Source organism: Mustela lutreola, chromosome 12, assembly GCF_030435805.1.
Source record: "Mustela lutreola isolate mMusLut2 chromosome 12, mMusLut2.pri, whole genome shotgun sequence".
Classification (NCBI taxonomy): Eukaryota; Metazoa; Chordata; class Mammalia; order Carnivora; family Mustelidae; genus Mustela; species Mustela lutreola.
The window spans coordinates 83,614,749-83,637,822 of NC_081301.1; the positions used below are offsets into that span (position 1 = coordinate 83,614,749).

Sequence of the window (23,074 nt, forward strand, 5' to 3'; positions counted from 1 at the left end):
GTGAAGAACGAGTCCTTCTTCCCTGTGAGTAGTCTGCATGTCTGATTTCCTAGATCATAGAAAGGTGCGGCCGTGCCATTGACTTTATTGCTTTTGTCTGGCCACGAGAAGCATTCGCATCTGCTTCCCGAATGCCTTATTAGTGCTGAATCCCCAAATGGACTAATTCCTTCCCTTCTTCAAAAACACTATATTTTGATAGTAGAAAATGCAGAGGGCTGGGTGTGGTGCTCTGACAGAGGGGAACAATCAAGGCCTGATTTCTGCTTGTAGAGCGCGTAGTCCAGTTGAAAGGGACGTGTAATCATTTGGGGAATCAAATCTGCTCTGACTCTTGGCTCTCCGGCCCTTTTCATCATCTGGATGCCAGATAAAATACAGATGTTCTGAGCTAGGAGCACAGCACCAGACGACTTTCCTCTTGGCTTGCGCTGCCTCTTAACTGCCTGAATGCCAGACAAACCCGCGTTCAGCCTTTGGGTCCAGCTATAATTCACGGAAGATATCCCAGTCTGGAGTGAATGATTTTCTTCCCAGCTATGTCTCTGAAATTGGCCCATGTTCTCCGTGTCCTTTGGCTGCTGGGTTTGTGATGGTCCCTGAGCTGCTTTTCCTTTAAGTCTCATATGTGCCACGGTCATGGTGGACGGTCGCCATGGATGTCCCTCCGTGGACCCAGCGAGAGCCTCTCTCCTGCCCCCAGCCCTTCGAAGTCGTATCCTGAGCAGACCTCCACTGTTGCTGTACTGAAATGACCTTTTTAATAAATCCTTGCCTCGAAATAAACGGAGCGCATCTCTTGTTTTCGTGAGCATCTCTTCATAGAATGTGAGTCAGATTTTTCCAGTAGGAAGAGGGTTTTGTGTTTTAACCCCTGGAGACACAGAGAGGTCATTGGAGCTTGCAACTACCTTGCAAGGAAGTCTGTGACTTTGGCTCCAGTGTGAGGAAGTCCATACGGAAGACGCAGGTAGGGATGAGCAGACACAAGCCTTTAGTGTTAGACAGCAAGCTCCCACACCCTCCCTCTTGCCCCCATCAAACCCCCTACTTTCCCCATCTGCAGCTGGAGGGGGACTTTTATTTTATTTTACTTGAGAGGCAGCATGAGCCCCTGGGGGAGGGGGAGGAAAAATCTCAAGCAGATTCCCCACTTAGCAGGGAGCTGGACTCTAGGCTCCATTTCCCAACATGGAGATCATGACCTGAGCCGAAATCGAGAGTCCATTGCTTAACTGAGAGAGCCGCCCAGGTGCCCCTGGAGGGGGACTTTTAAAAGGCAAGCTTGAATGATGCTAAGTTCTAAGCAGCAGCTGGAAAGATGGGTTGTCTCAGCTTAAGTTCTAATTCTTAAGGGTCATTCTTCCTCGTGTGACTGAAAAAGCCCACCTTTGCCAGTCTTTCTCCTTTGCCTTAGGTAGAAGCTATTCTGGAACTTTGAGACAATGGTCGTTGGGCCATTCTCCTCCATGACTCTGTTTACCTGCTCCGAGCTCTCCCCCACCAAACAGGAACTCACGGGCCACACCAACCATTAAGTTGCACTTCGGGTTTCCCTCCAAGTCAGACAGCCACCAACCACAGCCTCCTCCCCTCTCCGACTCCAAGCTTTGGTTCACAGTCGTGCCTTCATCTCATTCAGGATATCCCAAAGGCAAGGGTTAAAGAGGGAGGGAAGGAGACCGGCAGAGAAGGTGGCTGGACACCTGCTCTCTCTCTCTCTCGCTTCCGCACATACCATTCCCGAGTCTCCCTTCCACCTGGACCTGGGCCGGCCCCGCACACGTCCCCTGCCGCAGCTGCTGTCCTTCCCTGCAGCTGCTGCACTGCTGGTGTCCAAAGCCGGTGCAGGTCTCACAGGCCGGGTGGCAGCGCTCACACTGTCCCAGCTCTGGGTCGCCGTAGAAGCCAGGGCCACATCTCCTGACACAAGAGCCGTCTGCGGGAGAACACAGAGAGGGAGCATGGGTGTAGGTGCCTGGCGGGCTCTGCTGGGCGCCCTGTGCAAGGCTGGGTTCTAAACAGGCCAAGGGGAAACTCAGGAACATTCTTTGTTTGCATTTGTTTTTAAAGAAACCAAACTGGCATCAGCTTATTTCCACCAAGAAACATGTCTTCAATCCAACACGTCAGTCTGCTTTTAACCAAGCATGTAAGTTTGCTCCAGGGGTGAAGGGTGAAGGACATTGAGTAAAGAACTTTGGATTCTCAGGGCCTTGGAGAAGCACGAATCAAACAAATCTCCGCGTAGAACCACGGAGGTCAGTGGGGGCTGATCCAGCAAAAATTCAGGAGCCTCTGGCCAGTAGTCCTTCCCCTGGAAGACCCTTAGAATGGTTCTTTCACAACCATCAGACCCAAACTGAAGACAAAAGGATCTTGTTGATCTTTACAGTGCTTAGGGATATATAGTGTGGATTAAGTCCCCAGGAAAGAGTCATGGTTGTGAATATTCTAGGTGATTCGTTCTAAGGCATTTACCTTCAACGTACCCCCCCCCCCCCCGCCCCCGTCACTCTTGCATCCATCAGCTTGGACATGTCGGACATGAATGAGCGACAGGCACTCTACTTCAGTAATAGAAGCAGATGGAAGTATTGCTAATACATTGCTAATGTTCATTTTCAAACCAAATTAAAATCCATCCTTGGACAAGAGGCACAGGAAGAGTGTGAAACCAGTCAAGCGAGTGCTCTCATTTCGGGTGGGGGGGGGCTCGGGAGCCTTGTCCTTCCTTTGTACCGCCACTCAGGTGGTACCTGAGGCTTACCCAGGAGAAAGAAGCCCTCTTCACACCAGTAGCACTGACGCTGGTCACAGTTGCCACAGTTGGTCTCACATGCTTTGCATTCAGATTCTTCTCTGTAGGTCTTCTCAGGACAGGTCTTGTAGCAGTGCTGTTCAAACCTAGGGGGTAGGAGAGGAGGCAGAGTTTCCTCCATGAGGTACATTGACGTTGTTTCTCTTTACCACCAGAATTTAGTATCTTGACAACTGTCTACATGTCATTTTTAACAGGTACAGATATTTGGGTGTCAAGGACAAAAGCTTGGTCTTTGTGTGCTCACCAAACACGTCATTGGCCACTTCCCTCTGGACCCCGAGGACCCAACATCAGGGCAGCTGTCAAGAGCAGGGGAGTAGGAAAGGGGTCCCAGTGTTTATGGAGTACTGATGGTGCGTGAAGTCCTCATTTTAGCCTCCATGCGATTCCCAGATGGTAGCTATTATGTCTTTAATTTCTAGATAGGGGAACTGAGTCTCGAGGTAACAGGCTCAGAGTCCCATACATAGTCAAAGTCAGGCCTGGGATTTGAACATCTGTTCGTTCCGTCACATGGCAATGGGAAGGGGAGGTGACGTGGAGACCTCCCATCTCTGACTTGTAGAGCTGAATTGGAGAACTTTGGGAGTGTCTGTTAATCTGTGTTTCATTTACCCTAGTGCTCTGTGTCTCTCATTACCCAGGGAGTGATTCAGAGCTCACAAAGTACCTGGCTTCATCCTGGATTTTCTCACTCCCATTAAGGACATGGTCTCCACATGGACGTTTGGAAACAGCTCAGTGTTGAGTTCAAGTAACTTACCAAAATGTCTACTAGATTTTTTTTTAAATTATTTTGTTTTAAAAAGCTAGATTGTTAATATTAAGAATGAAGTGGCTTAGGTTTTATGTATTTATATTTTTAAGGATATTGTCCCTTCTCATTCTACAGTAGAATGTTGTATCTCATTTTTTTAAACTTATTTTTTTAATTTTAAGTTTTATTTACGTATTTATTTTTGAGAGAGACACAGCATGCACAAAGTGGGGGAGGAACAGAGTGAGAAGAACACCCCCCAACCCCACTGCCCTACCCGCCCCAGCTGAGCAGAGAGCCCAATGTGACACTCTTGATCTCAGGACCTAGGGATCATGACCTGAGCCGAAGCAGACGCTTAGCCCACTGAGCCAGTTAGCCACCCCAAATGTTGTATTCCAGACTCCACTGAATTAGGGGCCCGTTTGAAGGGGCTGACCTTTGCCCTTTGGTGAATTTCATAGCATCACCGAAGTATCCACGGAAAGCTTTGTATTTCTTCATTAGCACCTTCTATGATACAATGTTTTATTCAATATCTTCAAAGTTACAAAACATTCTATAGGGTTATACTTGTGTGTTTCTGGAAACAAACATGGCGTCCTTTACCCCCAGGGGTACTGGGCTTGTTCCTTCCTGGATTTGTTTCTCCAAGGGTTTTATGGGACCCGCTCATCAGTGGCCAGCGGTGTGCAGGCGCGGCTCATCGGGCTGGCTACAAGGTGGAACAGGGTCGGGACAGGGGAAGCAGGTGCAGGTGGAGGGCTGCGCTGTCTTGTCAGCTTGAGGAAGGATGCAGTTACACCAGAGAGACGCAGAGAATGAGGACCTAACAGGAGAATTCCTCACCTACGCCTTTTTTTTTTCCCCCTCACCCACTTCTGCATGGTGGTTATTTGAGTAAGTTCTCCTTCCTCGGTTCTTTGAGGAACATTCTGTGCCTCCGACCATGTGTCCTCACCAAAGAGTGTTTGCATGTCTGCTGTTCATCTCTGCCCGGGGTGGTCTGTGGCGGGCTGTGTGGTGGGTAAAGGCCAGCTATGAACGTGCTGACAGATGGCTTTCTGCTCCTTTACTCGTCTGCTCTACCCTGCAGCAATCATGTCTGGGGCCTCTTCTCCGTCCCTCCTCCCCTGTTCATGGAGCAGTAATTTAAATCAGTGGGTCAGGAATGTGGAGACACAGACAGAGTTCGGATAGAGAGCATCAGGCTACTCTCCCAGAGTTGAATGAAAACAATAAGCTTAGGTAATGATAAGGCTAATTAATTCTTTGTGATAAGCTTCAGCTTTCTGGGCTCCCCTTTCCCTCCCAAGCTCCTGACCTCTCAGCATCTTTTCTACCCACGACCATCCCTCAAAGGTGCTAGAGGCGAAAGGCAGTGTGGTAACAGGAGGAACCAGCCCACTTAAGTTGCGGTGACCTGAACCTGGATGCCCTCCCCCCACCCCCGCGCCCCCGCTGGCTTGTGGTGTAGCGTGAGGAAACCCACAGCCTCTCTGACCTTCAGTCTCTTCCTCTGGAGAGTAACGTCAATCTCTTGTCCTGGCAAGAGAGTTTGTGGAAAGGTGAAGAGAAGAACTGGGGGTGGGTGAGGCCATCACCCAGTTCTTAGTGTCACAGGGAAGAATTACGTAGTTTATGTATTATCTGGGCCTTCTTTTTCTTCTCCCCTACCTTTGCTTTTCTTCCAAGATAGGAACCGTGTGCCCTAGGAGGCCAACTAAGAAAGGAAGGGGAGGTGACATGGAGACCTCCCGTCTTTGACTTGTAGTGTTAAATTGGAGAACTTTGGCAGTGTCTGTTAATCTGTGTTTCATTTACCCTAGTGCTCTGTGTCTCTCATTACCCAGGGAGTGATTCAGAGCTCACAAAGTACCTGGCTTCATCCTGGATTTTCTCACTCCCATTAAGGCCAAGGTCTCTATGCAGATGTTTGGAAATAGCTTGCTTGGGATCAGGTCTGTCATTAAGGTTTGTCCATGAACTGCAGGGTCTGAAAACTGGTAACCCATGGTGAGATTCCTAGACACCAGTGTCAGGTTGGGTGACTTCCAGGACCAAGAAAAAGAGGACCTCCTTTGGAGGCAAGAAAACAGCTGGGCTCTTATTGCTAAATCCAAAAATTGTTCATTAATAGCCTGACAGGGCACAATCGCTTCTGGCTGCCCCGCCTCTTTGCTTTAATCACTGGATTGAGGATTAAGTCAGTATTGCTTAAACTGCAGAAAAGTTAGTGCCATGAAAAAATAAATGCCAGACTTACATGTAATACCCCGTAGTGCATGATGTACAGGTTCCTGGATTATCTGGAAGAAAATTGTAATAATGAGACATACTAATTACCAAGAGTTCATCATTTGGCAAATGGGCTCTGGAAAATTTGTGGCTTGAGACAAATGCTGTTTTGGAGGTGTTTCATGAAAGGGAACCCCTGGAAATGACATTTCAACATTTTTTTAAAAAGATTTTATTTATTTATTTGACAGACAGAGATCACAAGTAGGCATTGAGGCAGGCAGAGAGAGAGGAAGGGAAGCAGGCTCCCCACCGAGAAGAGAGCCAGATGCGGGGCTCGATCCCAGGACCCTGAGATCATGACCTGAGCCAAAGGCAGAGGCTTTAGCTCACTGAGCCACCCAGGCGCCTCCAGATTATACCATTTTTAATTATAGCATGATGTATGCTGTGATTTAGTTTTCTCAAAGATAGTAGCCTAAGAGTCTCAGGAATGGTTGATTCTGATTTTCAAGGAAGTAGAGTCCCAAGCTCTTTGGTCTTCAAACTGCGGCTTGAAAAGCATCCACATTAAGCCCCTCCTGGCCTTTACGGAGGGAGAGAGGCACCAAGCATGTCTACAAAGGCATATTTGGAAGGGGCAGCGGGCTCCTGACCTTGAATGGCAGGTTTTCCGTGAGCTACCCCAAATGCCGGCCAGTGTGAAGGAGTGTCTTCTGGGAGGCTCCTTTGAAATCTGGACAATTTTTTTCCCCCAATACAGAGTCTGCTTTGTTTTGGGTACTTCACAAACCTCTTGAAGATACTGTCCTGTTCTCATTAAGTACAATGATTCAATGTGTCCCTGTTGGCTCTGAGAAGGACTTCATGAGAGCGCAAGGGCTTTGCGAGTCACTCAGTCAATTTCCTTTCCTCATAACCCTCCCTGAAAGATGCCGGTTCCCGGATCCAGTTGTTAAGGGAATTCTATGATTCCTGCTGGCTGGCGATTCTGGTGACTCACAGAGCGGCCTCCAACAAGGTGTCTGTCCTACTCCAGTTCTGTTCTCGTCATTCTGAGAGGAGATGGACAAACAACCGCTCCTCTTGAGAATGTTCCTCTCGTGCATGAGGATCGTTATGTGACCTTTAACTTTATTTAAATGAAACAAAATTTTGTCCTTTGAACTTTGTGCACAGCCTTCTTTTCTCATCTACTCTAGGCTCTATTTTGGTTTTCACAAAGTCTGCCCCCTTGCTCAGGTCGTTAGCCAGGTGTTCATCCTGGGCTCTCCGAGGGGTGTTGCAAGACAACACGACCGTGTATTACACATTATGTGGCTGATGCCTTACACCAAAAGTTATTGTGGAAAAATTTCTGTAAGAGGCTCTGCCATTTAATCAGACATTGACAGAACCTTCTGGAAATAGCCTCATGATGATGCAGTGGACAGGGTACTGGCCTGGGAACTGGGCTATCTGTTTCTAGTTTGGGGTTTTAACCCTGGCTTAACCGCCTTGTGAACTTGCATGAATGTTGCTCTGCCTTCTGGGTTCTGATTTCTGCAGGTGTAAAATGATGTGGTTGGAGAAGGTGGTTGCTAAGACTCTTCAAAAGGTAAAAATTCTGAAACCGAGTCTGGCAGGGATTGGCAAGGTATGACCCACTCTTGGGCCGGATTCAGCCGTGCCCTGCCGCAGGAGGCGTTGAACAAGAGTCAAGACAACCAAGGACAGAGCCAGACCCTTCTGCAGGAGGCCAGGATATGCTCACAGTAGGGAAATGGTTTTTGTGTCTGTTGTGTGGGGACACGGTTTGTTACAGGGCGACCAGACCGGAGCTGAACAGGGAAATGAACCATAAAGCAGGCTAGTTGCATGATAGAAGGAATCTGAAACTAGAGGTGCCTTGAGAAAGAAAAGCTCACGGAAATTCTTAGAACTTTTGCAGATGGGCCTTTATGTCTCCACAGGCTATTTTAAGGGGGTGTGCAAAGGCCCTGGAGAACACTAGGGCTTCCATTGGATAAGTTTATTTCCTGCTGTGCCTCTGTGTTCGCATCTGTATCCTTTTCCGTTCTGTTCCTAAATAAGCGGCTACTACTTAGCTCATGTTGGGCGGCTTACTTTTCCCTGCCTGCCTCTGATGAACATATTTGACTCTGACAGTTTTGCTAATTTGGCAAGGGCTGGGGAAATTCTAATCCTGTTCTCTAACGTTCTGGCCATCCCTCCCATCTAGGAATTTAATGAGTTTGCTCTCTGCTCCCTTAAGCAGGTCAGTGATGAAAATGTTAAACAGAAGCAAGCCTCAGAAATGTGCATACCAATGTAGTCTTGAGTCCGGGGACCTTTCCAGCCCAGATGCACAGTGAATTTGGTACCTTTACAGTAGTTTGCATAAATGAATAATGCATAGAACAGGAAATATGTCTTAGAACAGCTTATGAATGCCCATTAGTCTTTCTCATTATTACTGGTTATTCTGAAGAATAAGAATTATTTTTAAAAATTTCCACCCCAGAAGATCCACAAGTCAGACATAAGCTAAATGGATTTAGCTTGACCACTGAGAGGCAGCTGTTTTGGGATTAAGGAAAGGTAACGATCGCAAACCTAGAAGTTGATTCTAAGTCAAGTTGGCATTTGAATGGTAAGGAGGGTTGGCTTAAGGAGAAAGGTGAATTTTCCAGGCTCTTCCAGTGTGTGTGTGTGTGTGTGTGTGTGAGTGTGTGTGTGTGTTGTGTGTGTTGGTGCTTCGGGGTAGAAGAGTCCAAACAAGCTAGAATTGTAGAGTTCTGTCTCAAAAGGTGGTGTTCCAAGTGGGGTGTTTAAATGGAACTGCTTACTTGGTGTTGTTAAACTTTAGAGCTGAGAGAACATAGTTCGAGAGGACATGGGGCAAGACCAGTCAGAATTCAGAGACAGCCTCACACATTTGGAAAAAAAAAAAAACAAAAACCTTCAGAAACAGTTACTGGTTTCTGGCGGTGGCTCACATTCCCCCCAAGGAGTATGTGTGTGAAGATGCCTCGGCAAGATGACGGGACAGCCTGTCTTTCTTCAGGAAACCCATGTCTATCGTCTCCTTTCTGTGGGGTGGGGTGGGCGGGACCACGGTGTCCCCTCTGTCTTTGTGATCCTCTGTGTCACTTTTCCATGGTTTCCTTAGTTTTATCAGAGCTGGGGCTCATGAGAAACTCACTCTTGTCATGGAGGTGTTGACGGCTGCCTTCAGTGGACACCTGACATTCTGCGCTGTGTTATTCTGTTCTTAGTAATTCCTATAGCCTTCACCATTGCATGTGGATGGATCAGGCCACATTAGGGGTTATGGACATGTAACTTACAAAACGCACCAGAAAAGACAGATTTTTAAGCCTGAAATGGAACCAAATTTTCAACATATGTAGAGAAAAAGAATTTGTTGTTTATGGTTAACATAAACTTGGAGTCATACAATTAAAGATACAGATAAGCTAAAATGACTCTAATTTGCTTTTTCTAAAATCTTACTGTATGTTTACTTTTCATCTGAAGGAGACAAAAGACTTGGTTTTTTAAAGAATAATGCTTTATCATATAATAATCTAGATCAGCCAGAATTAGCCAGGGATCAGGTATATTGTTAAAGCAGAATGGCCTCTTTGCAAAACCATGGGGGAAAGGTTAATGTCAGAGTGGTATATCTTTCAAGATTCATTTTTAGGTTTCTAGAGCTTTCTTCCATACCCCAGACCTCCCTCTACCATTGCCTGTTGAAACTGATCTGTTCTATGGTCCTTTACTGCACAGACCTACTAGTTACTGCCTAGGGTGCTAGACTAACAGGCAGGTTAAACTTGGGAGGCTCCTGGGTTCTCCCCTACCTCAGTCCCTCCTCGGCGCTGACTCATTAGGCTCCTTTTGCTTTGACCTCTTAGGCCACATCCATTAAATGTTCCATAAAGCAGCAGCTGCTTTATTGTAATTCATCACGCCCTGGGTGCTGGCTTTTGCCACGACTTCAACCTTCTGGCTCATTTACCTTCCCAGTTCCAATCACCTATATTTTAGGCTCAACCAGATTTGGGGCTATATATGCTTTCCCAGTGCTTCCCAACTTAGGCAGAGTATTGCCCCTTCTTTATAGGTTTCTAGCCCCAAATATTCTATAAGCTCCCTAATTACAGAATATAAAGTAGCAATGTCCATACTGTTACGATTCATCACCCCATGGGTTTGAAAATTTAGTACGTGCCTGCAATGCATGTATGTGTGTGTGTGTGTGAATTATTTATGTGTGCTAGTGCATGAACGTTTTACATTTTAAAAATATATAGTAGAAAGATAAGTAGAAAATTTGATAATAAAATGATTGCAAATGAAAGTTCTATCTTTTTCTCCAGGCCAGTGGGTCGTCTTGCATACTTCTTTTGGGAGACGAGTAACTTAAGCCATACCAAACACAATGCCAGCTCTGAGGTTATAAATTCATATACTAACTTTCCAGAAATATGTTTTATATTTGATTGCTTAAAGTTGTAACTGGAAGGACTGGTTCTCTGATGGGCTCACACATCTGCATGTATATAAGGACTTCCTGTGCTTAGCTTCCAGCCCTTCTATATTTATAGACAAACTTTATGATTTTAATTAACTTGTTTACCTGGCATTTTGGGGGGGGTGTCAGCAAATAAGTTAAAATATAGATATTAATGAACGCATTGGAATGATATGGCTTGATTCCATTTTTCTCATCCTTCCATGACCCTCTATAGCTCTAGTATGTTAATGTGTTCCCCGGAGAAAACTTTCTGGATTGAAATAACCAGTGATCATGTCGCTAAGAAAGACAACGTGAAAGTTCATCTGGTATGAATATGGTACATTCATACACTGGAATTTTAATGACATGGAAACATTTTCATGACAGGCTATGTGAATAGGGAAGGTAATCCATATCTAGATATGTATATATTATGTATGCATATCGATCTGTATGTACAGAGAGGACTATCAAAAATCAGAAGAAAAAGCTAGCATGTTATAGTAGTTATTCCTGACTTTATTTATGTGTATATGTACATATTTCCGTATTAATAAATGTGTGCTATGGACTTAGTTAGAAAAAAAAATTCTATTAAGGAAAGAATGTGCACACTCAGGTTATGAGCTCCAAGCATCATTTGTGCCACACATCTGGAAATGGGCTTCTCCACAGACCCTTCTTCCCAAAGACCTGGTCTTTTGGTCACACTCTTCATTTCCTCTTGCTTTTCTGCATGCTTCCGATTTCTCATCTTTCCATTTTGTTTCTTAGCAATTCCTAATGCTCCATCACCAGGGCAAGACTTCCACGGGGCTTGGTTAAAACCATGGCAGATGTTTATACAAACTCCTTTTTAAAAATTCACTTTTAATTTGAAATATTTTTCTGATAGGATTCCGTAAAGGAGGCAGATGACTAGGAAATGAGCTTATTCTTGGCTCTGCCCCAAGACTTGCCAACTGGATGAGGCACTGTCATTGGGCCAAGCGCTCTTAAGCAATTCTTTTTATGGGCATCCATGGCCTTGTTGGAATGTCAGTAGAGTGTCCATCCCCTACTGAGATGTACTACTGTTCCCTTGAGGGGAGAGACAATATTACAAGCAGCCAATACTTAAATTGTTTGGGGAGTTAATTAAGCACGTTGTCAATAATGCATATTTCCCAGAGTAAATATGTACTAGTTATTGGATGACGCCGTACAAATCTGTAAGAGAGACACTGACAGTCTTCATTCCACACAAAAATAATGACTGGGTAAGAGATTTATAGGCCCACAGAGTGCAACTAGTTAGAGGCCCCAAAGGGCACTAAAAAGTATGTAATTCAGATAGGCCTTGTACTCAGAACTGCTTCAAGTAATTAGCACTCACATACAGAACAGACCCTTACCAGCTTTGCCAAAACAGAAGATTTTTCTGGAAGGTTCAATGGTGCTAGGATACTTGGTGAGGGAGACTGTTGATGATTTTCAATCATTTTGTCCTCCCCGGTGTCCAAGGACAATGAATAAATATTTGAATTGGCAATAATCTAAATAGTACAGCTGACAATGGGGCACAACCTCCTGGAGGGACACAGTAGTAGAGAGACCAGAATAAATAATCTAAATCATTGTCTACAAATGTTGGCTAAAAAGAGGGCTTGGTTCTCTATTGGGCTCTAGTCTTTACCAAGTCCTTTGGTTCCAACAATGGAATATCCTAATAGGAAAGCTGTTTCTGGATTCCCATTCTTTTCTCAACCAACTAACAGGTGGAGGTGACGGCTGAATTACACAGCTGAGTGCCTATGAGGATTGCTCACTACAGCTCTTTGTTCACTCATTCCTTCATTCTGGAGCTTATATTTTGGAGGGAAAATAGACAATAGAAGGAAAATTAGATAATTATCATAATGTAAATAAGATGCAAATCTTCAATAAATGCATGAAACAGCTACTGAAATTTAAGCTCCATGAGGACAGGTCGTTTCATTTTGTTTTCCTGTACCTTGGTACCATGAGTATTTGCCTCGCCCATAATAGAAGCTCCAAAAATACACATGAATGAAGAAGAAAAACATATAAATAAGTACAGAAAATCAGATAAAGCCTTAGAGAGTGATGAGATGAGAATGGCAATGAGAGGTCTTGATTTAGATAGCTTGTTGGAGAGAGGGCTTTTCAGGAATTGACCTTTGAGTGGAAATGGGAATGGTAACAAGGAGATAGCCATATGGGTTCTGAGGGCAGTGTTTCAGACAGAGGCTAAGAAAGCTTCATCTGTTCAAGGAACATGGAAAATGTCAGTGGGGCTACAGTGGATAAAGAGAGGGAGAGTCAGGAGATAAGGCTAAAGTCACAGGTAGGGTCAGATCAAATATCATCTTATAGGCCAGGCTTAAGAGGTTTACATTCAACCTAAAAGTAATGAGGAACATTATAAAAAATATCCGATGTGATCTGAATGTCTTAAAATGATCACCGTGGGTGCTGCATGGAAAATGACTTCTTTAACTCTGGAAATGGTTATATCCATTAAATCTTGCAAAACTCAGATTCCATGTAACACATTTGAGAAACACTCTTTTAAGGAATATACTGCAGGAGAAATGGTTAGGCGTAAACTCAGATGATGGCTGCAGTAATGAAGATAAATCAGATTTGAGAGCAACTAAAAAGATAAAAATTGAGAAGATCAGATGATATGATGTGGGAGGTGAGGAAGTGGGATGGCTCCCTGGCTCTGGCTTGAGTACTTGGGTGGATGGAAAGGAGGAACAGTCAACAGGCGGATGGGTGTAGGAGCAATGAACAAATACTTAGCTGATGCTGTAGGAAGGTCCATACGCTGCTTTGGTGATTATGAGGAGTATATGCAGATAAGAAAGGCAATCCCCGCCCTCAAGGAATTTGTTGAGGAGACAGTAATTAGCAAAGCTAATTAGAGAAGAAACCACAGTGTGGCAAATTACAAAATAGATAAACCTCTAATCTAGTATACCACAGAAATATTTGCTTGGGGCCTGAAAGAAACCAAGTTATGATTCTCTTTCTCTCTTACCACTTAATTAGCCTTTATCTCTCTTTTTGAATAGAAAAATTCGGAGCATTTTTATTATAGTTAAGGTTGCCAGATAAAATGTAAGACTGAAATGGGAACCAAAGGTCTATAGTTTCTCTGTAAGGATGAATGAAGAATAAAATTGTCTGGAGAAGGGGACAGCAAAAAACATCATCCTAGTCTTAGCCTTGACATTGAGTAGATTAAAAACTAACAACAAAACTTCTCTAAGAATCTATAACTATAACCTGGATCTCACCTGGGCTATCTGAATTCATGTTATCTGTGTGTTTGGGAACATCTCAAAAGGTAAATTCAATTTAAAGTAGTCCTAAGTAGATAGCATCCCAAGGCAATTGGTGGCAGCAAATGCAAATTCTCTCTAGAGAAATGTAATCTCAACTCTGATCACAAAGTTTTTTCACAGGTAAATTTTAAAGGAAATTGGTCACAGTTTAAAGGCAAGGAAATTAGGCACTCTGAGAGAAAGTTGGCAGAAATAACAGGCATCAGAATCAGACCCACAGAGACCACTAATCTTGAAATGATCTGACACAGATTATAAAAATAACAAATGTTTAATATTTTTAAAAGATTTTATTTATTTGAGATAGTGAAAAAGAAAACATTGGGGGGCAGAGAGAGAGGGAGAAGCAGATTCCCCATTGAGAAGGGACCCTGACATGGGGCTTGATCCTAGGACCCTGTGATCATGACCTGAGCTGAAGGAAGATGCTTAACCAACTGAGCCATCCAGGCGCCCCAAACATTTAATATTTTTAAGGAAACAAAGGAATATCTTGAAAACAGAAAAGTAACCAGTTTGGAAAAGAAGCAAATATAACCTTTATAAGTGGAAGACATAAAAATTCAAAATTAAAACTGAATGGACATATTAAACAATTGATTAGGCACAGCAGAAGGAGAATCAGTGGTCTCAAAGATAAATACAAAGAAAAGATAGAAAATTCAGAGAGACAAAAAGGTAGAAAACAGGAAAGAGCAGTAAGAGACCAGGAAGTTAGGATGGGAAGACTTAACATATGTCAAAGTTCCAAAAAGAAATAATAGAATAGGGAAGAGGTGTATTTAAGAAAAAGAAAGAAAGAAAGAAAAAAAGAATGGCTGAGAATTTTCCAGAATTATTAAAAGATACCAATCATTGGTCCCAAGAACTAACCATATGTATTATTAAACATACATTAAACATACATAAGCATGAACATATATATTATTATTTTTTAATCTATAAGAAGATTGATCATAGTGAAATAGCAGAATAACCAAAACAAACAGACAGCTCTTAGGCTGTGGAGAAGGATAAAGAGGCCTAGTCATAGTACGTAAGAAGGAAAATACTGTGAGAAGAGGACTTGGAAATTTGTTGTATCAAGCAGCATCAGTCATTTCAAAAGGACACTAAAACAGTGGCAGAAAGTTCTTCAGAATTCTGAGGAAGGACCTGAAATCATAAAATATAAGAGCCAGAAGGGAACTTAGACTTAGGCTTAGCTTAGATGTCATAAGAATATGAAGCATTTAAAAAAAGATTTTATTTATTTGAGAGAGAGAGTGAGGGAGAGCATGAGTGTTGGGGAAGGGGCAGAGGGAGAAGGAGAGGTAGACTCCCCACTAAACAGGAAGCCCAATGTGGGGCTCAATCTCAGGGATCATGACCTGAGCCTGGGAGAACATGACCTGGGCTGAAGGGAGACGCTAAACTGACTGAGCCACCCAGTCACCCATATTTGTTTCTTTTGAGTCCTATAGTTCTTCTGGAAGAATCCATGTTTTCTTGTTTTGCTTTGTTTGAGCTTCTGGTAAACTTTGTGTTGCTGCTGCAGCTCTGGTCATGTTGGGGTATGGTAAATGGTGAGTGATCTGCCATGGTCAGGAAATATATCTTACTCATCTCAGCAGCTCTAGTCCTATGTGTTATGCCTGCACGCTATGGTTTCTTTCACAAATATATTTTGAATCCGACTATTTGCTAGGGCTAAAGTGATGACTAATTCCTACTACAATAGGGCACTCAGGGTATATGGAGGAATGCAGCAAGGCAAAGAATATTCCCACGAAAGCTATATAGCGTTACTGATGGGATTGGGAACTACTGATTAAGAAGAAATACGGTGATACCTAAACCAGGATTTTATGGGGAGCAGAGTGCAGTTGCAGAATGGTTCCTTAAGGAAATGAAGGTTTAGTGAACTTGAAAAATGAGTTTGAAGGAGAGAGAGTAAATTCTTTCCATCTGGGAAGAACTGAAATCAGAGAGAACTAAATCTCTGGGGATGATTCCTCTAGTAAAAGGGCTCATGAGATACCCCCTTGAAGCAACTCAGAGGGAGGGACAAGATCTTGTCAGAATACAGCATGGTTGCCCTGACCTTAAAAACACACAGGAATTAAAATAAAGGAATAGGAAAGATACAAAGTGGGTTGCCAAGGGTTTAGGGTAGCTAGAGTAATGAGGAAGCAAGAGGAAACAGGGAAGGGAAGACAGAAAAGATAAGAAGCTGGGTTATGAAGAAACTTCTATGCCATACTTGGGAGGACAGACTTTGCCCAGAATCATGAGAAATCACTTAGATTTGTAGATGGTTGTAAATGTTCAGGTTTAAATTTTAGAAAGAACATGGTAATAGTGGCATAGAGAATGGATTTCAAGAGTGAAAGAGAAGAAAAAGACCAGAGGAGATCAGTGAGAAGATGATTGCATTATCCAGGTAAGCTATGTGGGTGGCCTCAAGTGTAGCAGTGGAGATGGGTCCAAGGGGACAGAAGGGAAAATATGTGAGAAGTGGAAATGACTTGGTGACTATTGAGGGTTCAGTTATGTCCCCCAAAACAGTATGTTCAAGTCCTAACCTCTGGTAGCCATGAATGTGACCTTACCTGGTAATAGGGTCTTTGCAGGTATAATGAAGTTAAGATGAGGTCACACTGGATTGGGGGTGGGGTGACTAAATCCAATGACTGATGTCCATAGAAGAAGGTCGTATGAAGACAGACACATAGACACAGAAGGAAGATGTAATGAGACCATCAGGACAGAGATTGGAGTGATGCATCCACAAGCCAAAGAATGCCTGGGCTTGCTGGAAACCACCAGAAGCTAGGCAGAGGTGGGGAAGGATCCTCCCTCAGAGCCTCCAGAAGCAATCAATCCTGCTGACTCCGTGAGTGTGGACTTCTGACCTCTGGAACACCAAGAAATAGATGTATGTTTATTGTTTTAAGCCACTTTGGGGTACTTTGTTACTGGAGCCTTGGGAAACTAATACAGTGATACAACAAATATTTTACAACAGCATTTCCCCCTCTGTTTCTGTTTGGATTCTTGAAATACTGGAAAAATAACTACCATTCCTTTCTCATTCACCTACTTCTGGATTCTAGAAATCAAGATGGCAGAGAAGTAGGAGACCTTAGTTTCGTCTGGTCCCAGGAACTCAGCTAGATAGCCATCTCATTCACCTGCTTCTTTTTAATGGAAAGAGGAATGCTTTATTTTCCATGATTCGTGAATTTGAGAGAAGGAACTTTCCATGCCTGAATGAGGTGGCAAGTTTGTTGCAGGGCAGGGAGGGCAGGGAGGGTTCGGAAGCTTACTGTTAGAGATTGAATTCACCATTTTAGCTTCATAAGTACTCAAGTCGATACTTTGATCTTTTTCTCTATGTGCCAGCCTGCCCCCCCCTCCTTTCCCTGTCTTAGTGCTCATTGGTTCTCAGTCTTGGAAAGAGTTATTTTTTTAACAAGCCCAGAGGGAGAGGGAGAAATGGAGTTTCCTAGAATTTTGGCTTGAGCAGCTGATGATGCTATATTCTGAGCTGTATCACTTAGGAGTCAGGAGTGTTGAAGACACAGGTGGGAGATGACAACATGTAGCATATGTTTTCTGACCTGACAGTGGTCCCACTTCCTCATGTTAAGGATGAGTAAGCTGAGCCCTCGGGGACCTCAGTCCCTTGTCCATGGTCCTACAGAACAAATGCAGATTTGGAAACTTCCATTCCTTTGAACTCCAAATGATTTCTTAGTCTCCTCCACACTGTGTCTAGTTAAGATTACATATCCTTGCTTAAAATATGTATACACCCTCTCTAAAGGACCATATTATGCAGCCTTGCCATGCTACTCAAGTCAATTGACCCCTCTACTGGTTAGTACAAGCCTCATCACATCATCAGCGAAAGTCTATCGAGGCCATGGGCCTGGGACACTTAGCTGGGCTTTGCACCAACCGTTTACCCAAATCATTCAATTAAGAGCCTTCCACAGCCTACAGAAAGGGGTCCCCAGGATATTTTATCATTACATTTTTCATTTCAAGACCTTGCTTAGAATCTCCAATCTACTCTGGATATTCTGCCAAAGTTGAACAGCCTGGAGCAAAACAGAACAATGCTTTGGTCCTGAAATAAGTGTCCAGGGCAGCGGGAGCCAAGCTGGAGAAGGCAAAGAGACTCGGCGTGCAGTCCCACCGAAGTCATATTTTTTATTACTTCTCCATTTAGACAACAAGAGAAGGTTACAGAAAGTCTAACCCTTCATTTCCTGACTCTGCTTAGGTGCATTTCACATTCTCAGCATCCAAGGAAACTCCAGTGAAACATATTGTTAGGAGAAAGGAAAGCCAAGACAACAAACATTTGTCTCCCTTGCTGCCTAAACAGAAACAAAACTGCTGAAAAACAATTTATTCTCCAACAGACATATTTTCTGGTCATTGCTTTTTGCCCAAATTGCTGGTTTGTGTAAGCAAACTCAGGCTTGTGTAAGCAAGTCCTGTTATCTGGGGAAACAAACAAACACAGCCCCATCCTCTGTGATATGCTTTTACAGGGGGGAAGAGAAAACAGCCTCTTACATTTTTTAAAAAAGATATTTTTAAAGACTCTGACTATTCATCATCAGGACTATTTTCAAGAGGAGATGTTTTCTTTTGTGTATCTTCTAGTTACTATGGCAACTGGATTACTTTTTACTCATTAATCAGGAGACACCAACCAGAGAATCTCTCTTTCCCCCTAGATTTGGAGACTCTGCCTCTGATACTACCTTTTTAAAACTTCACAGATGTTGGAAATCGTTGTCTTCAAAAATGTTTCCCTTGATCTGAGAGTTTCACTATGTTTGGTGCGTTCCTCACCGCTCTATGTTTTCTCTCCTATGTGATTGGATGGCTTCTCTGGACCACGAGGTGTGTTTCGATCACTCCTTTCTCTTCTGTGTTTTCCCTTCTAACTGCTGTGGGGGAGGGGAGTTGCTGAGTCTCCAGAGTCAGGGGGTAGATTCTACAGAACCCTTCCTCTTCCTCTTCCTTACACACACCATTGCCCGGAAGGGCTGCTTTACTGTTAAAAATTGCCTTTTGTTTCCTTTCATTGTTCTTCCTCTTTCTCCTTCTCAAAAGTCAGCAGTCCCATCTGGATTTTCATTAGTAACACTTGGAGCTGCTGAAACAGTGATGAATGATGAACACAATTTGTAATCATTTGAGGGCCCAAGGGACCCAGTGACCATCTTTCCCGTGGTCCATATGCCCTTCTGAATACTTGGTTTGCATGCCAGTTGTTGGATGACTCCAAACATCATATAAAATAAGAAAGAAGGACCTGGTGGATCTTCTGCCTGTAGGCCAGAAGCTGCTAACTGGTTTGCAGAAATGTTTTGTTGGCGAGCACAACGTTGACCCATACCTGATTCAAAGAAGTCAGAAGACTTCTCATGGAAGTCTGGATACTTGAGGTTCTGCCTGCAGCACTTGGTGGGCTGAGTTATAGATGGCTTCTGGATGGGTATCCCCTGTGGCGTTGAATCCCTGGCTGGCCCCAGTAGGTATTTGAATTTAGGACCCTTGATGTTGTTCAATTTCCACCTCCTCCCATTTTTGTTTTTGTTTTTTTTTTTCTTTCTAAACAGATTTTGAGATCTAGGGTTTTTAGGACTTGACCAAAACCAAAAAATCTTTAGTGGTAGCTCGAAAACTAAATCCAATTTACTGACCACTAGTCTGGTGTTTTAAGTTCTCTGAAGATGAAGACTATGTTTTATGGCTTCTTTGTCTCCTGCAGAATGGAGTACACACTCAGTACTCAGGAAATATGTTTTCTACTAAGACCCAGGACTGGACAGACCCACACAGGTGAATGTTATACCAACTTCTGTCATTACGAGCTTTTTGAAAAACACCCTGTGTGCTACTTCAAATAAGAAGGGCATTAATTTTAGGGATAGAGAAACATATTGCCAAGTGCAGAGTGTGCGTGTGGGGGGGATGGGTTAGGCAAGAAGAAGGGAGAGACCCTCAGAGTACATTCTCCACAAGTCGCAGCTTTTCAAGATGCTTCAAATGGAGTAGACTGATCTGAGGGCTAGAAATGAAGACCAAGATGGAAGAATGTTGGAAGCAGTGCTATGAGCCCAACACGGATTTACCTAAAAGGCAGTGAAACATTGGAAACATTTTTATGTTCCTTGCCCTCCTCCAAGTAATAAATGGCACGTGTCCTTGTCTCCAGCACAAAGGGACTCTATCCACCCCTCCAGTCCCATGTTAGAACAATGCTATGCCTGTGGTGTAAGCATGTATGTGTGTGTACCCATAAGCATGTACGTAGGTTTGGTGAGGGTGAGCAATAAATTACTGGGAAAAAGGTAATACTCTTCAAATTTTTGAGAGCCCTTTCTCCTAGTAGCCATTCTCAAAGAGAACAAAAGATCAATAAACAAATCCTGGTGGTTTTGATGCTGCCGGAAGGAAAGGAAAAAGTTGGCCATAAAAGAGAACTCAGGCGGTGGTAATATTTAATCTAAACGATTCGTGGGGGAAATGAAGCCATTATTATAATAAAAATAAAAGCTTGGCACCTGCCAGTGAGGCAGGCCACCACTGAGACATTATGTCTGGGGGGTTCGGGCTCACAGGGCTGGAAACGCTCTACCGGGGCGTCTACAATGGTCTTCCCACAGGAGCTTTGTCCTGACAGAGAAAAGATTCCTCGAAACAGCCCAACACCCAGTCCCTGCAAAGCCAAGCTCTTCTTCCTAATGAACCTCATGTGACCACTTGAACAGCATTCCAGCGGCACTTGGGTCTGAAAACAAGAGAGATTTCACAATATGATTAATTCTACACAATAACACAAGTAACAAGCAGGTTGACGATTATCTGTCAAATTTGGGGAGCTCTCGGTCCCACCATGAAATAACTTAGATCGGCTGTGTATCTCGTCTGATTCTTCGGATAATTGTTGGCTCCGTCTTTCCTTTCTTTCACATTTTATGGGTCTGATTGTTCGGCGGAACTCCTCTATTTTTCTTCTCCGTGGAGAGGAACCCCCGAGGACCAGTCTGCAGGGGCCACTTAGAATAAGAGCTCCATTTGGTCAGGCTGACCACAAAGCAGACGCTCCACAGATTCTGTCCCCAAGGCCATTGTTCTTGCTGTCATTTTGCAGCCCTGCAGGGGCCCTCCATTCATATTGGCAGGTGATAAGCTATTTTCAAGGCACGGGTAATCATCGTAATTCAGCATTTTTCCTTATTAGCCTCCACTGAATGGAGAAAGTGCACGGAAGCGGCTGTCTGTGCTGTTTCTTTTCTCTAGGTTTAGAGCTTTTATGCTCCAGATGGGCTACGTTGTTCAGCCAAAGGGATGCAATGAAAGAGGGTCTCCCAATTTTTCTAATAGTCACCAATTACACGGATGAGCACGCTGTGGGTTTCTTTCTTCGCCGGGAGAGAAGCCACCAACCTTGTAGAAGAGCCGCGGTCATTTTCATTCCTGGTTCTTGAGACGCTATTGAACGAGACATTATCAAATGCTGGATGTGCACGTGGGTGCCTAAGTGCGGGAGTGTTCATTGCGGGTGATGAGGCAATTTTCCCAAGCACTGACACGTTTTGGGAATCTCTGGCATGTTCTAAAAATTTCGGCACTGATGGTAGGGAGACTGGCATGACTACAGGAGACTTAAACGCTCACATACTTTGGTTACGTGAATAGAGGAGAATGGGATTCAGTTTCTACAAAAACATTGGGCTTTACCAACACTGTAAAAGATGGGAGGGCTTATTTTCAATGAGAATGAAATAGACACACAATTAGGAACATTGAGACACACCTGTGATTTATGCAAGCCAGGGCAATCCCTCCTTCGGACCCATTATAGTCAATTATGTCTACGTGTCAGTCGTGCAGTTGCTCTTGGCGATCGACTGTTTACTTCATTCATCTAACATTTTTGCTGACAGCCTGGCCACTCTTTTGGGGAAACATGTCTGTTGGGTCTATGATAGGAATATTTCCCTGAACTAAGCTGTACTAAGCTGGCGTTCCAGTTTCTCAGAACTATCTCATCTTAAAGTAGCGGATTATTTGAAAATTGTACTTTCTTTGACCAGGCCATACATTTAATATGCCTAAAGGGAAGCTTGAGGAAATTTTCAGTCTTAGGCTAATTTTGGAAGCTATGCATTTGAAATGTCTGAAAAAACAGGCAGTCGTAATAAGAGAGGTGCAGCTGGAAGGAAAAATCAAAAGAAAATGTGGCTCAAACGGGCCCGATTGTTAATGATTCCTTCTCTTTACTGGGCAGCAAACTTGACTGGTTTCTCTTTTATCACTTCATTTGATGATAACTTCACACTTACAGAAAAGTTAGAAGAATAAAACCCTTAACCCTTACTCACATTCACTAATTACTTTTTCATCCTGTTTGCTGTATCATTTGCTCACTTGCTGTCAATCTGCATGGGTTTTTATTTTATTTTTTTATTTTCTTTCTTTCTGATTCATTCAAAGTCAGACGCACCCATTGTGGCTCTTTCCCCCTGAATATTTCAGTGCCTATTTCTCAAGACTAAGAACATTCTCTTATATAACCACAGTGCAGCCATCAACTTCCAGAAATTTAATGTTACTAAATACTCTTATGTAATCTGCCGTCCATATTCCATTTTTGTTTTTCAATTGGCCCAATTCTAGGATCACATATTGCATTTAGCCCCCTTGTCTGTTTAGTCTTCTCTAATCTGGAACGAGTCCTTGGCTCGTCTTTGTCTTTTGTGACACTGACATTTAAAAAAGGCAACATGTCCTTTTTTTTTTTTTTTTTTATAACGTGTTTCTCCTTTGGCATTTGCTTGATATTTCCTCCTGTCTACACTCAGGTTAAGTGTTCCCAGCCAAACTACTCATAGGTCACATGGTGTCCTTTTCAAGGCATCCTATCCCGAAGTAGCCCCTACCCAGATATCTTTGGGGAGTCTAATCCGCACTACTGCCTTCATCTTTCAGGAAATTTGCTCTCGCTTCAATTCTAGCACAACACTCAGCTCGTGAAGCTGGTGACCAGTTCCCCAAAAAACTAAAAGGAAGCTATTCCAGGAGAGACAGGACGAGAAGTTTCAGAATTCAGAGCTCAGCATCAAGGCAGAAAGAGATTCTTGAGATAGTAAAACAATATTGATAATTATGCCATTAATAATATTCATAAGAAATGCTGGTGTTTGTTAAGCCTGGCTATGTGCCATTCACTTGGTTCTGTATTTTAAGAGTGTAACAGTTTTCTATTGCTATTAGAACAAATTACCACACAGCAGCTTAAAACATTGCAGATGTGCTGTAGAACAGTTCTGTGGGTCAGAAGTTCCCGATGGGACTCGCTGGGCTAGAATCAGAGTCGCCGC

At 43.5% G+C, this 23,074-nt stretch overlaps 1 protein-coding gene across 2 annotated transcripts in view; it reads right to left on the minus strand.

Annotated features, from left to right (window-relative positions):
* Positions 1-23,074, minus strand: part of PCSK5 (proprotein convertase subtilisin/kexin type 5) — a 452,950-nt gene that overhangs the window by 45,157 nt on the left and 384,719 nt on the right. For both annotated transcript variants that reach the window (XM_059143276.1, XM_059143274.1), the window contains exons 25-27: positions 5,848-5,890; positions 2,771-2,907; positions 1,739-1,939 (exon numbers count right to left, since the gene is read on the minus strand). In XM_059143276.1, coding sequence (XP_058999259.1) covers positions 1,739-1,939; positions 2,771-2,907; positions 5,848-5,890 — 381 coding nt within the window. The remainder of the gene's footprint in view (positions 1-1,738; positions 1,940-2,770; positions 2,908-5,847; positions 5,891-23,074) is intronic.